Source organism: Melospiza georgiana, chromosome 5 (genome assembly GCF_028018845.1).
Source record: "Melospiza georgiana isolate bMelGeo1 chromosome 5, bMelGeo1.pri, whole genome shotgun sequence".
In the NCBI taxonomy this organism is placed as follows: Eukaryota; Metazoa; Chordata; class Aves; order Passeriformes; family Passerellidae; genus Melospiza; species Melospiza georgiana.
Window position 1 is genome coordinate 15911355 of NC_080434.1, and position 13585 is coordinate 15924939.

Here is a 13585-nt window from a genome sequence, read left to right on the forward strand (position 1 = left end):
CCGCTGGGCACAGCAGAAAAGCCAAATTCTGGGCTGCTGACAACCAAGGAGTCTCACAGATGCTGCTGATGGCCTCCCTGTCCCGAGCCAGAGAGACTGATGTGCATTATGCCTTTCTCTAAGTCTACTGTGCACTGGTATGCAGTGAAATGATTTGCCCCTCTTCAGTGGGGTGGAGTCATTCCAAACCCACAGATGCCTCTGGGGGTTTTGGAAGGTGAAGTATCCTGACAGTGTTAGTGCTCTGCCCCTTGGAACAGCCTTGCTGGCAGGCTGTACAACTTTCCCACAACAGACAGACCAAGGAATATTTTTCATTTAAACAGCTTTCTAAGCAGTGCCCGTAAAACAATTCTGTCCACAGACAATGGAGTGTCACAGGCCAGAATGATCCCTGTGATCCAATAAGCAAAATAAACCCCCAAAAGACCAGCCCATTCATGAGCAGCCATCATGAGGCCCTCAGCCAAACTTGTGAGGATATGTAAGTACTTAGAAGGCTAATAAGCTGCTTGTGCTTGAAAAGCACTTAATGCCTACCTTTTCAGCATCTACCTTTTAGAAATAATTATTTTCAACTTTTCTATGTTGTTTTTCTCATTTCTAGACCTTTTCACTGTAAATAGTGATGAAAATATTTTTCTTTCTATGAGTCAAATAACTTACTTGATACAGCATCTTAGAGTAGAAAGCCAATTGCCAGTAGACTGTGGCACACCTTTTCCTTGTGCTGCGTTGGCTCTTTTTCTTCAGTGCCCACTTGTCTTGTTTGGGACTGTGTCCAAAATCCCAGCATGCTGCAACTGGTCACTCCCAAAATATTGCAAATCTTTGTACTGAGCAGGGTTTGACTCTGGGAAGAGCTCAGGGAAATTTTCTGTACTTGAAGACAGTGACTCGCCTTCTCAAGTTAAGCCTGAGATGAGCAGTGCTGAAAACACTTTCTCCTGGCAAACCTGGGCCCTGCACACTTTGCTGGCAGTGATTAATGATACCCCAAAGTCTTTGCCAGCCAAATATGTTCTGTAGTCTTGGATTGTAACATGTAGATCAGAATCATACACTCGACCTACAAACTTGTTTAACAAGTAACTCATGAGCTGAACTAATTTGTAAGCAGATCCAGTTTAATTACATTTCTGTGGGCATGTTCATTCCACAGCGAAGTGGATGTCATTCACTTCTTTAGCAAATTAGGACACAGAAGCTGAAGAACATTAAATTTAGATGGGATTGTCCACAGAAGATTTAGTCCAACTTTGGTGAGAAGACTTTTACAAATCTAGATTCATTTTCCTAGTATTCTTATATAGACAAATCTCCCAGTGGAGGATCAACTTAAACTTTTGGGGATTTGTGATATACTAGTGAGGAGAAAAACTCTGCTGTCTCTTTTAGACACATATTAACAGTGGAGCTGTTGAGCCAGACAACCTGAATGGATTTTTCATGTCTTTTTCACCTATTTAAGCCATTGCATGTAACTTCTCTAAATACTGAGTTCTCTCTGCAGACAGTTCAACACCTCCCATTAAAGGCAAATTCCAGTACCTTCAACTCTGCAGAAGAAAAGTGCCCTAAATATTCTTCCAAATCCTTTCTGTGCTTTACAGATATCCTTCAAGCAAATCTGTCTTCTCTCCTTCAGGTAAACATCAATTCCCTTGTGATTCTTAAGAACAGAAGTTCATATTGTCTCCCTTTACCACAAGTTTTGTCATTTTAGGGGTTAAGAGGAGCTCAGGCTCTTATTTCTGCTGTCCACTGAACTCACCTCTTTTACTTCATACACACTCAGCACAAGCCAGTCTGTTTGAGAGGTGTTTCCCAGCCTTCTGACGAGCGCTTGGTTGTCTGCCATGCCCCTTATCACAAAGAGCACAAACACCTTCCCTGTTTTGTTGTTTTTCACTTTTCCAGTATCATGATTTGCAGAGAGGCCTGTCCTCTCCCCATCACTGATTTTAATGAGGAGGAGTTTCCATTTGCCAGCTCCAGCATGCCTTCTGCAAGGTTTCATGGAGCCCCTGCCACCACCATGCCCAGAATATCTAATGTCTGCTCTCCAGGCTTGTCATAAAGGGTCCACCTCATTCTGTGAAACTGAATGTGGAGTAATGGACAATAGCTGTGCTAGACATGTGCAATGGATTGCATTTCTGCAAACAGAAAAGCATAGCTACTTAATAAAGATAATAAATTTTAATAGGCAGTAAATTTTTTTTCTTGACACAACATGGTAGTTTCTGAACAGATTTTGCACAAAGACACAAACAGGTATTTCACAATATTTCTCTGCTTATCTCTACTGTCCTTTCACTATGATACAATATACTACAAAATACCTTGGGTTTTTAATCAACATGAAAATCCACGATGACTACTTTTTTTGGAAGGAAACCTCATCAATCAGGAACCAGAATAGTTGCAGATGCCAACTAGCCTATTTTAGATGGCCTGACCTTTCCAAAGTAGGCATCCGAGACTTCTCTGCTCCCGAGGAACACAAGCTATCCAGGAATACCTGAATGAACCACGTAAGTTCAGCTGCAGCATGGACACTTGTTAGTTTCCCATCTTTTATTGAGCTTCACCAAAAGTCTCTCATGGTGCCACTAAGAAAGATTATCAGACCCACCAAGGCAGAAGTAAGAGCAACAGCCAGGCACAGGGAAATAAACACTTTTCAGATTTGTCTATAGACATGAAGTAATAAATCTGCTCAATCTCTCACCATCGTGCTAAGCAAGTTTTAATATTTCAGAGAAGGAAATTGGAGAGAAAAGTTCCTCAAAAGCATTCTATCAATAGGTATCAAAACTTAGATGATTGTCCCAGATCTCAGCCCTGCACTTAGACCACCAGTTGTCTTCCTTCCATTTCCCAATTTAAAAAAACGTAACGCTTGGAATGCTACAGTCAGTGGATTGAGACTGAGCAGATGCTCACAGTAATACAACTTTCAAACATTTATAGTTCTAGAAAGGTAGGGTACATGCAGGCAGAAGCACTACTTGATATTTTGGAACTGCCGGCTCTGTACAAATTAAGAGTGTCTGTAATTAGCACTTGAAACACTCTTTGAACTTCCAGAGTTATTCAATAACCTGCAGGAATCCCATGCATTACTCAGAACACTGGCAAGAAGGTTCATCTGTGAAATTGCTTACCTTGCTGATTCCCACTGTGTGCCCCAGGCTATATGGGAGTCATATTTGCAGCACACAATGCAATTAGCCAAGGAACAGGTGAAAACCAGCTATTGCCTGCTACATTGCAAGGATTATGTTCAGTAATTTACAGAATTTCAAAGAGCCTCAGTGCAAGGTATATTCCTCCCTTCACAGAAAAGGAGCACACACTTCAGCATCTCTGCCAAGCATCCCACCCTGTAAACATTTATGACAAGCAAAGCATGTGCTACAGTGAGGAGTCTCATGCAAATCACTGAATTAATTTTCATAGTGGCTGTCTGCCCAGTCCTGTTTCAAGGGTCAGGTCCTGTTTGTATTCTGCTACATACAACTAAAATTTCCCTAGCTATCATAAGTCCAACAAAGTATTGCTGACTAATTCCTTCCTGTGTGTGCAGAAAACATTTTTGTAGCTACTATGCAAACATCACCAAATTTTTACATCATCTTCACTCATCTCTTTACATTCTTTTCAACCTTGTTCCCTTGCTTTTACTATATGTGAAAATAATAAATATACATGGTATACCAGTTATTAAGCCATCAAAAAATTACATGTCATTCCAGAAGGGAAAGGAGATGCTTGAAATTTAGAAGTCAAAACCTGGTCATTAACACAAGTGGCCTGCTGGTAAAAAGCTTCAGCTTCTCCACATTTCCCATTGAAACACAACTTTGGTGAGATGTTCTTGCATATTGTGATAAAACAGGCTGCTTCACATCTGAAATGACAAGAGTATCTCAAGATTATTATTCCAGGTAAGGTTGTTCAGGAACATAAGAGTAAGCTAAAATGGAAGACAGAATAAATCCAGTATGGGATAGACAATAAGGATTAAATTTATTGTCCAGGCCCTTGTCCTGGGTCCACACAAAATTGAACCACCTCTGGGTTTTCAGTAATGTAGGCAAAACTCTATTCTGCTGCTCTAATTCAAGGAACAAAGGAGGTCATTTTGTCCTTACTATTGGCATCAGGAAAGCTCAGTCTCTACCTAGGGGAAAGGAGAATAGGTCAAAACCATCAAAGGTGTTCCTCACATTTCTGGCCAACCATGTATTTCTCAATGGAGACTGATGGGACCCATTCTAGCGGGACTTCATTCTTCAGTGCTGGGAGGAGTCTGGGCCTCACCAGAGCCTCTGTGAGGTCCATCCCACACATGCTGTGACACCCAGTTTCTCAGGACATCCTTGTCCCCTGCCTCCTGCTCCACCCTGGTCATACAGGGCCCTTCCACCGCTGCTTCTTTCTCCCACACTCAGCAAAGGACCACAGCTCTCCACAAATGAGAAAAGCAGCTCCATGGGAAGTGGATATTGTGGTGCCTGAGAAAGCTTCACATATGAAGGAAAATTCAGCACCCACATAAAAAACTGTGCTTCAGAGTGCTCTGATGGTCTCTGCCCTCTCACACATAAAATTACCATCCAGCACTTGCTATAATTTAACCACCTAGGATTTCAAGCCATAATAAACCACCTCAATAAAACTCCTGGCTTTTGCATGAAGTGAAAAGATTCAGATTTTTCACAGACAAAAAAAAAAAAAAAAAAAAAGGAGTAAAAAACTTGTGGGTACCAAATTTCTTTTTTTTTTTTTTTTTTTTTTTTTTAATAGGTATCTGCCCTTAAAAATCTGTTATTTCTCACATGAACAGAAAGAAAATTCACCCAGGGGTTTACATCCAGGGAATGCTGAACACTTAAAGTCACATGCTCTTCCCTATGAATATCTGTCTCTACGAGCTGGCAGCTTCTTCAGCCCCTCAGTTTGCCTGTGAATCTGGTCACCGTGGGGTGCTCCAGCTGAGCTTTGTTTAAGCCACTTTTCCTTGAGGCTGCTGCCAATTATAAAGTAATTTCTCTTTTTGGCTTGCATTTTTAACCCCTTTTTTTTTTTGTTACATGGCACAATACTGAGACTAAGAAGTATTAAAAGGATTAACAAACACTAATGTTACAGGATGAAAAACAAAGGCAATAAACTTACACATTTATTGCTGAAATGTGAAGATTTGCCGAGTTTTATTCTTCCCGTGAGATGAGTGCTCTCCTAAGAAACAGAAAATACATTTGCATCAGATAAACATGGCAAGACAGATAAATATGGAAATGAGTCTAGCAGGAACACATCAATGACCAGTGTACAAACTAACCAGTCTCCTTGTCAGATTTACTTCACAGCAAAAACTGTTCACAAAATAGATTTTTACCACTCTTCCTATTTTATAGATTATTTCCCCTGTGATTTGCTCATTAATGCTGGGCTGCTACCACAAAGTATTTTCCACGGCAGTTCTCAAGGGGGTTGAAGAGGAATAAGATTTTAATTAATTTATAGCTATGATTAGAACATTGAATTATAAAAATAAGAAGATAGAACTATACAATTAATTTTTGCCAGTAACATTGACATAAGCTCAGTTCCTCCAAAGCAGAAGGATGAACATTTAAGAACTTGACACAGTTCTCAATATTCCTTCTCTGGAGAAGCCAGAGCCACATGGAACCAGGCATGTGGAAACGGGAAACCCACATATCTCCTTCTGCCTCCCTGCTCACCTGCAGGAGACAATTTAATTTCTCATGCCCACATGAGAGGCAAGGAAATGATGTATTACATTCCAGGAGAAATGAATATGTATTAAAAACCTACAAATGATCAATGGCCTAGGGTTGCAAATTGTAATACAAATTAGGATTATGAAAAAAATCACTGATTAGGCATTTAAATAATTAGCAGACAAATTAAATAGTTGCACTTCTGAAGACAATGGAAAAGACTTATCAATAGTTTTCAGACAGTTTTTCTTCACAGCAAAAAAAGGCTCTTTAATTGAGTGCAGCTTTTCGGGGATGAGTAAAAGACTTAGTATCTGCTGAAAACTGTTAAACAATAGTGTGCTGAAATGGTGTTCACTTCCCAAGTGTTCAATTTTGGAAAAAAAAATTTCAAAATAATTTTGAAGTGTTGTTAAGATGGAGTTTCAGAAGCTCTTATGTTAAATTTCAGGTAGGGCAAACCAAAACACAAATTTTTGTTAGGAAAAAACTGGAATATCTTAACAAGACATATTTATGGTAGGTGAAACGTTTTTGCTAGATAAAAATCTTGTACTGAAAAGTTAAAATAAAATGAACCAGCTCAAATATCGCACAGTTTCATACTAGCAAAGGAGTGAGATTTTCAAGAATTCTCATTTCTTTTTTTATTTTTATTTTTCCTTCTGCATGTTTCTACTTTCCTTTTTTAATATACAGAAATAGAAGATTAAATAGGGGACAGAAGAGAGGAATTGGCAAAACTGTTTAAAAAATAAGGTGTTGGAGAAATTAATTGAGAAATATATTATGATGCAGAAGATGAAATCCAGTAGTAGTAATAAATATCAGTACTTTGTTATCAGTTCCACTCTCAGCTGGTTGTTCTGCAGACAGATTTACACGGAAGCACCCCAGGAAAATTACACGTCTAAGGGCAGGCTCCCGAGTAAGGTAGCTCCCTGGGTAACATCCCATTTGTGCCAATAGACCATGGATTAGAGCATGGAGAGGGGAGCAGCACTGGCTGCAGAAGAGAGTGCTTGAGAGGCACCTGCCAGCAGTGGTGGCCGGGCCAGAGGGCTGACTCTGCCCTTCTGAGAGCCTGAGACAGTGGCACACAGACACTCACACGCCCTATCCCGATGTCCTGGTGCTCTACCCCTTATCCCTGGACCAGGGAACTGCCCCCAGCTATTGCCTGGGGCAATGCCCCCTACAATAGCAGTGTCTGCTGAGGGATGGATGCAGGCAGGGGTGTTCTACGTTGCTTTGCTGCTGCACTTCCAAGAGGGCAAGAGCCTGCAAGCCTTGGGAAACAAAAGGAAGTTAAGGCTACTCCATGGTTGCAAAAGTGCCCGAAGATAATTGCATAGTAATATATGTAATATAGTAACAGGTCTGTAATCATTAGTGCCAGCCAACAATTCAGTGACGAAGAGATAAAGATTATACACCAGGAGTGATCACAGATGCTGTCTGTTCAAGAAATAAAAGGTGGTGGATGGGTTTAGATACAGGGCTGCAGTACACCTGGAGACTGCACAGAGAAGTGCCCAGATCAATTTTGGAGTTCAATGGTTCAGCAGTTTGATATTCTGCTAAATACCCCGTTGCAACTCAAAGGGCACACAAAGAACATTCAGGTTAGCTGCAAGTAAGAAAACATTTATATTGATCTCAAAACAGCCTTAACTGACACAAATAGATTCCAAGACTGGGATTCCAAGACCCAAACTTGTCCCCTAACCATCACCCACCAAAACAAATGGACTGAACCTTGCTTCCCATAAGGGAAATGAAAAACAAATACTTGTGTTTAGTATTTTGTTAGAACAGATGGCATTTTAGTAGATTGAAGAAATAATTTCACACTGAATTTTTTGATGACTGAGAAAATACAGGGTGTGGTGGAAGTGCTCAACCAGTCCAGATATATCACTGAAGGGGTATTGGGAATACTTAAATGTGATATAGACATTTTATTATTAAAAGGTATAAAAAGACACTTTATTATTAGAAATCTACAGTTTTTATAGAAATAATGGTAGACTTAAGACTTGATTCATCTTTAGGAATTTTGGTGAACTATGAATAGCACACTCTGGAGAACTATATTGATAAACAATGGTTACAGAAAGAGAGATAATAATTGTTTGAATTTTTTTCTTTTAAGTTTCCCACAGCTTCTAAACTTCTGGGAGAATTATTTCTCTCTCTGTTCAGAAGATATATAATTACTACCCAGATACATTACAAGGCCTTGAAGGCTGTCACAGGATCATATATCTGTTGAGTTTGCAAAAGGCCTTTAAGATCATCAAGTCCTACTGTCAACCCAGCAACATCTCCATGTTCACCACTAAACCTCGTCCTCAAGTGCCACATCCACACATTTTTCAAACACTTCCAGTAATGATGACTTTACCACTGTCCTAAGCATGCTGTTCCAATGCTTAACAACCTTTTTTGTGAAGAAGTATTCCCTAATATCAATCTAAACTCCCTTGGCACAACCTGAGGCCATCATTGAAAGAGAAAGGCTATAGTTCCACAAAATAAACCCACAAGAGCAAAATTGCTGCACAACGTCATCAGTAAAAAACTGTGATCTTATTTATTCTGGATTATGCATTTAGGGAAGGATGACACACAAACTCTAGTGTTATGCACCAGGAGATGGAAGATATCAGGAGAAACTTGAACCATCAGCTTCTCACGATATAAGTACTCAGTGTCTTGCATAAGGTATTAGTTGATCCAATCTGACAGCTGCTATGGCAATAAATTTCCAAAAGGGAATGAAATCTTGAAATTGGAGGACAGAGTTGAACAAATACTCAAGAAAGGAGATATGGTCAATAAAAAATGAAATTGAAAATCCAGAAAATCTGAAATGGAGTGACTACAACCAATTGTACTGAGATGAAATGTGATGCAGGGAAAAGGACCAAAACTTGCCCAAATTATTCCCTTTGAAATCCTTAAGATCAGGAAAGAAATGAAAACATAGACACAGAAGAGAAACAGAAGAATTGAAATTTCAAAAGAAAAAAAAAAGCGATACCAGGTGAAACCAAGGAAAGCCAATGGGATGACCTGAAGTGCAGGAATTTGGCCTGAATCTTTCCCAATCAATCCTCATTGAAATCACAAGATTTTATTCCCTTTCATGAAAGGGAAAATCAGAAAAAATCAGATTCTGGCATGGAAGTTTTAGGTGACATGAAAAGCCTGCCATTACACCCTATATTCCCTCTCTGATCTTCCAGTGTTGCATCTGTTTGTTGATTTTTGTCTGAAATTGGATTGCAAAAACCAAGGCATAGGCATCATAAAGTCTCTATTACTGTCATATAACAGACAGATCTGTAGTTAAACTGTCAGGTTTATTGCTGCAAGAGGCTGCAGATACCACAGCAAACAAGACAAATTTGTGGAATTAAAGGCCACTGAAAAGTATAAAACACCAAGGATAACTAGCTTGATTAAGGACGTCTCCAGCCACATGCTGCTGGAAGACTATGGTGCAGGACGCATTACTGGACTCCTTTTCTGTTTGTCACACTTCCTTTCACCTCATGTGATCCACCCTCTAAGAAATCCTTTTGGGCTGGATTTGAGCCTACAGAGATCCAGGGTCCCAGCAGGTACCGCTGGCTCAGCTGATGGTTCCTTGGCCTCAGTACTGAAGGAGGTGGGGCACTGACAACTTGCACAATACAGCACTGATCTTTCATACACACAGCCTCCATGTGGCACCCTTTGAACACTTCTGCCACAGCCTCAGTAGCACTGATCCTCCCAAAGAAATTGGCAGTGTGGGCACTGGGTCTGATCCAATATGCCCTGCACACTTCCTCCTCTAAAACATGGTCATGGTTCAAAAGGATAAAGATAAGGAAGACGGACAAGAAAAAAATAATTTTACTCAAAAATCCTCATCATTCAACATATTTGTTTTAAGTGCATGGAAAGTACACTTAGTACCCAGCTACTGATGGCTCTTCCAAGCTGAAAGATAATCAGAAAAGAAAGAATGCTGCAGTGAAAATGTGTTTTCTTCCTAATTAAAATTTTACTTGTGCAGTATTTGTTTTGATTTTTCACTCTCAAATATACTCATTTCCAACCATTACTGTTGCATTCTGATGCCAGTGTATGTGAATAAGTAACGGGTACAATCAGCTGAAATTACAGATTGCAATAAGATCAGTTTTGAAGCTCTGAAACAAACATTACTTTGTCTTACTGTTGTAGAAGGTTATTGTAATAATCTCATTGCAATTTTCCCTCTCCTCTTGCCCCTCCACATTTGATTCAGAATCTGAATATATTATTCAGAATACACATACACTGCAGAACACCATGACATAAAAGAGAGTATAGACTGAGTACTATGAGTACAGAACGTCTTTGACCTTGGTAAAGCCCTCTGACATTATTGGGAAAGCTGCAAGAAAAAGGATGTAAAAACAGTCTTTCATATAAAAAATAGGCTGTGCAGCATCTCAGATTACATTGTCTGAAAGAAGAAATTAGTTGTGCTCTTATTTCACTGTAATATCTGCTGCTGAGAAATTGCTTGTAAGTGGCAATCAGATTTGGAGCAAAGAATTAAAGCAAGCTTTTAAGAAAATCTGATTGCAGAAGCCTATCTTTTATAAAAGTATAAAACTACCTCTGCAGACACAGGAATCAAAATGTCTATTTTTACCAGACTGAAATAAAAGAAAGATGCTGGAGAGCAGCATTGAGTGGGAACCACTGGCTGGGTTTGGTGTGGGCCAGTGGGTCCAGCACCTGCGATGTGCTGCAGCTCCCCTGCCACACACTTCACCATTTTCCTGCAAACTGCTCCTCACCTCTGCCAGCACAACAGAAGGGTCTGAACAATCCACCATGGCAAGAGAGGGTGTGTGGAAACGTTCAGGTGAAGTACAGGAAGGCAATTCCTGCTCAACGGGCAGCAAAGGGCAGGAGATGGCTCCCTCACACAGGAGCATCTCAGAAAGCTGCAGGCTGGAAAGTCAGCAAATGCTTCACAGGGGAAAACATCACCTGACCCTCAGCAGGCTGAATGCAAGAGACTGCTTAAAAGAACCCTTGAAAATATGCACAGCTCACAAACCAAATTAGAAATACAGAGGGAAACATATGCTATTTTGACTACAGTTTGACTGTGTTTTTGACAACATTTTTGTCCAAAAGTTTCAGCTGGAAGTGTGTGCAGTCAGAACTTTGTGGTGTGAGTAAACAAAAACAGAGTCCAACCACAAGCTAAGAAAGTTTATTCTACAGTTCCTGTGAAGAAGAAACAGAACTTCAGGCTATTATACAACACAAGGTTAAAAAAATAGAGTATCAGCAAATGAGGAAGAAAAGGAGAGGGAGTGAGGTACATGGTACCTTTCTCTGTGGCAAGGGGACTGTATGAATGTGCCCCCTGTTGATGGAATGACCAAATTATCCTTTGTCTCCTTAAAAAGGAAAAAGGCCCAGAAGTTTCTCTCCTCAATTTGGTAATAAAACACCTCATAGGACCTTGGGGACTTCACCTCAAACTTAAGGATAGCCAATTGGACAGAAGCCAAAAAGTCTCGACTAGGCAATTTACTAGAAAAAGAGGACAGCAAAAGAATTAATTGCTTTTTTGAGGTGTTTTACTAAGAGCAAGAGCCTCTTGCCCTGGCTCAGTTTTTCTCTGTAAAGAGCTTTGTTATTTTGCCTTTTATTAAAACTTTTCTGTTTCAAACACTGCCACAGAAGCCGTCCTGCTGATTTTATGCCATCTGAGTCGGCTGAGCTATCTCAGGTGTGATATAGATCTCCAAGAACTTATAAGACCTGGCTTGAAGAGACCCTTATATCAGGGGACCCTTTTTTATAAAGCAGCTTCTAGGTGTTCCATGTGCAGGGAAAAAACATAAGACCCTGAAACTACATCTCAGACTAGGAAACAGAAATAATCAATATCATAACCCTATCATAACTTTAGCAGGAGCACCTGCCCTTACCACTCCTAAGCACACAACATGACAGCAGACTGCTCTTCACTGACCTACACTGCTTATCCTGCAAGGAAGTGGAAGAGGCAAAGGGATTTCCATTGACAGAGTGACTCATCTAGGGACTCAGATTCTTCACCTGCTCCTAGAGACATCCATACAGACCCTAGACATAATGAGAAAGAGGTCAAAGTCCCAATGCATGATAAGAAACCTCATGGCTCACCATGGAGTCATGCTCCCTCACAGGGGTAAATTTCCCTGGGTTGGGTCCCTAATGAGGTAAACCCCAAAGATTTCTTACCTACTTAAATGCCATGGCCCATGCCCAGACGTACTCAGCATAACAGGAAACAAGGTCTGCACCAGCTCCTGATTTGTCCCATTGTACCAAAACCACATCTATGGTTTGATGAGTGAGGCAGAACAATTAGTCTCAGCACTTGCAGGGTTGTGGAAAGCAGTGATGAAGACACTGTCATCCCACACTGTTTCAGAACACCACAGGATTTTCCATGTTCAAGCCCTAGCACTGCAGTGGGTTGTCTTGAGGCACATTCAGCTGAAGCAGCAGGTAACAGCTTTAAGGCCATCATTACTGTTGAACAGCCGCAGCTTTTGGAAGAGATGTGGACCACATGGAGAATGCAAGATTTCCTGCTTCCTCAGTTTGTGCTATCTTTGCACTGCACTGCCATCAGAGAGCACCTCTAGGTATTAACTGATCCCTTTCTTCAATGTGATTGCAATAAGTTAAAGGGGTTTCAAATGGAACAGGTTAGGTGTCTCCCAAATACCCATCCTTGCCTGATACATTTTTCCATTTCTGTTTAGTAACAACATTGAATTTTCATTTTTTTGTCCACAGTGGGTATCTCAGGAAGCCCTAATGCAGACATGTGCCACAAATCCTTCTGCAGCTACCTTCCATTTCAGGTGCCTCACCAAGGTCTGAGGTACCTCAGTTCTGACGCATTTAACACCCTTTCAGCAAATTCAGTGCAGAACAGGCAATATCTCTACAAGCCAAGTAAGTCATATCCTACCTTTTCACCTCAAAACAGCTCAGTCTGGTTATAAATCATGCTTTGTTGGATCAGCTTATGCTTAGGTGCCAGGGTTATACCTAACATATCTGAGATATTATGTCACCTGCACATCCCTATGAGACTTTACATTGAATATTGAAATGGTGTGCTTCTACTGAAAAGGCCTTTCACACATTTTACATGCTTTAGAATAGTTATTCCAGGCTAGGGCCATACAAGAAAATTCTCAAGTCAGGTATCAATGCTTCTATGACACATCATACACCTGTATGTAGTAGTCTTACCCAAATTTCTATTCACCAGCCTTTCTGTAACTGAGCAATTTTCATCCCTGAACATTTTTCATGAGTCCTAAAAAGGTGATCAATAATTTGCTGGTTTTCAGTGTAATACACAAGAACCCTTGCAGAAAAAGTTAGGTCTGTTTTCAAGACAGGCAATACTTTCACCTCATGGCTGATGGTATTGATCTCTTAGTCATCAATTAAAGCCCTTCATCTTATATTCTCAGGAAATATAACTATCACTGACAAGCTAAGTGTGCAGTTCTGTGGGCTGTGTTGAATCACAAATAAATATTTTTGCAGGTAGATTTCCTAGAACGCTGTATTGTGAAAGACCATTTATTCTCCCTAGAGGGAGCCACCCTAAATTTGCTTGTACCATCAACATGAAATGGCTGCCCAAAGTCCTGCATTTGTACATTAGTGTGAAACTTTTGAGATTATTTTTATCCTAGCTGAATTCTCAAGTAAGATTCAAGAACAGGCACTTATCTTGCATCAGGTGT

At 40.3% G+C, this 13585-nt stretch overlaps 1 protein-coding gene across 1 annotated transcript in view; it reads right to left on the bottom strand.

Moving 5' to 3' along the window:
- Positions 1-2187: 2187 nt before the first annotated feature.
- The window catches only part of EMCN (endomucin), a 53656-nt gene continuing 42258 nt past the window's right edge, over positions 2188-13585 (bottom strand). Inside the window, exons 11-12 of the mRNA XM_058024573.1 lie at positions 5188-5250; positions 2188-3916 (exon numbers count right to left, since the gene is read on the bottom strand). Of these exons, the coding sequence (XP_057880556.1) occupies positions 5192-5250 (59 nt within the window). The 3' untranslated portion in view covers positions 2188-3916; positions 5188-5191. The remainder of the gene's footprint in view (positions 3917-5187; positions 5251-13585) is intronic.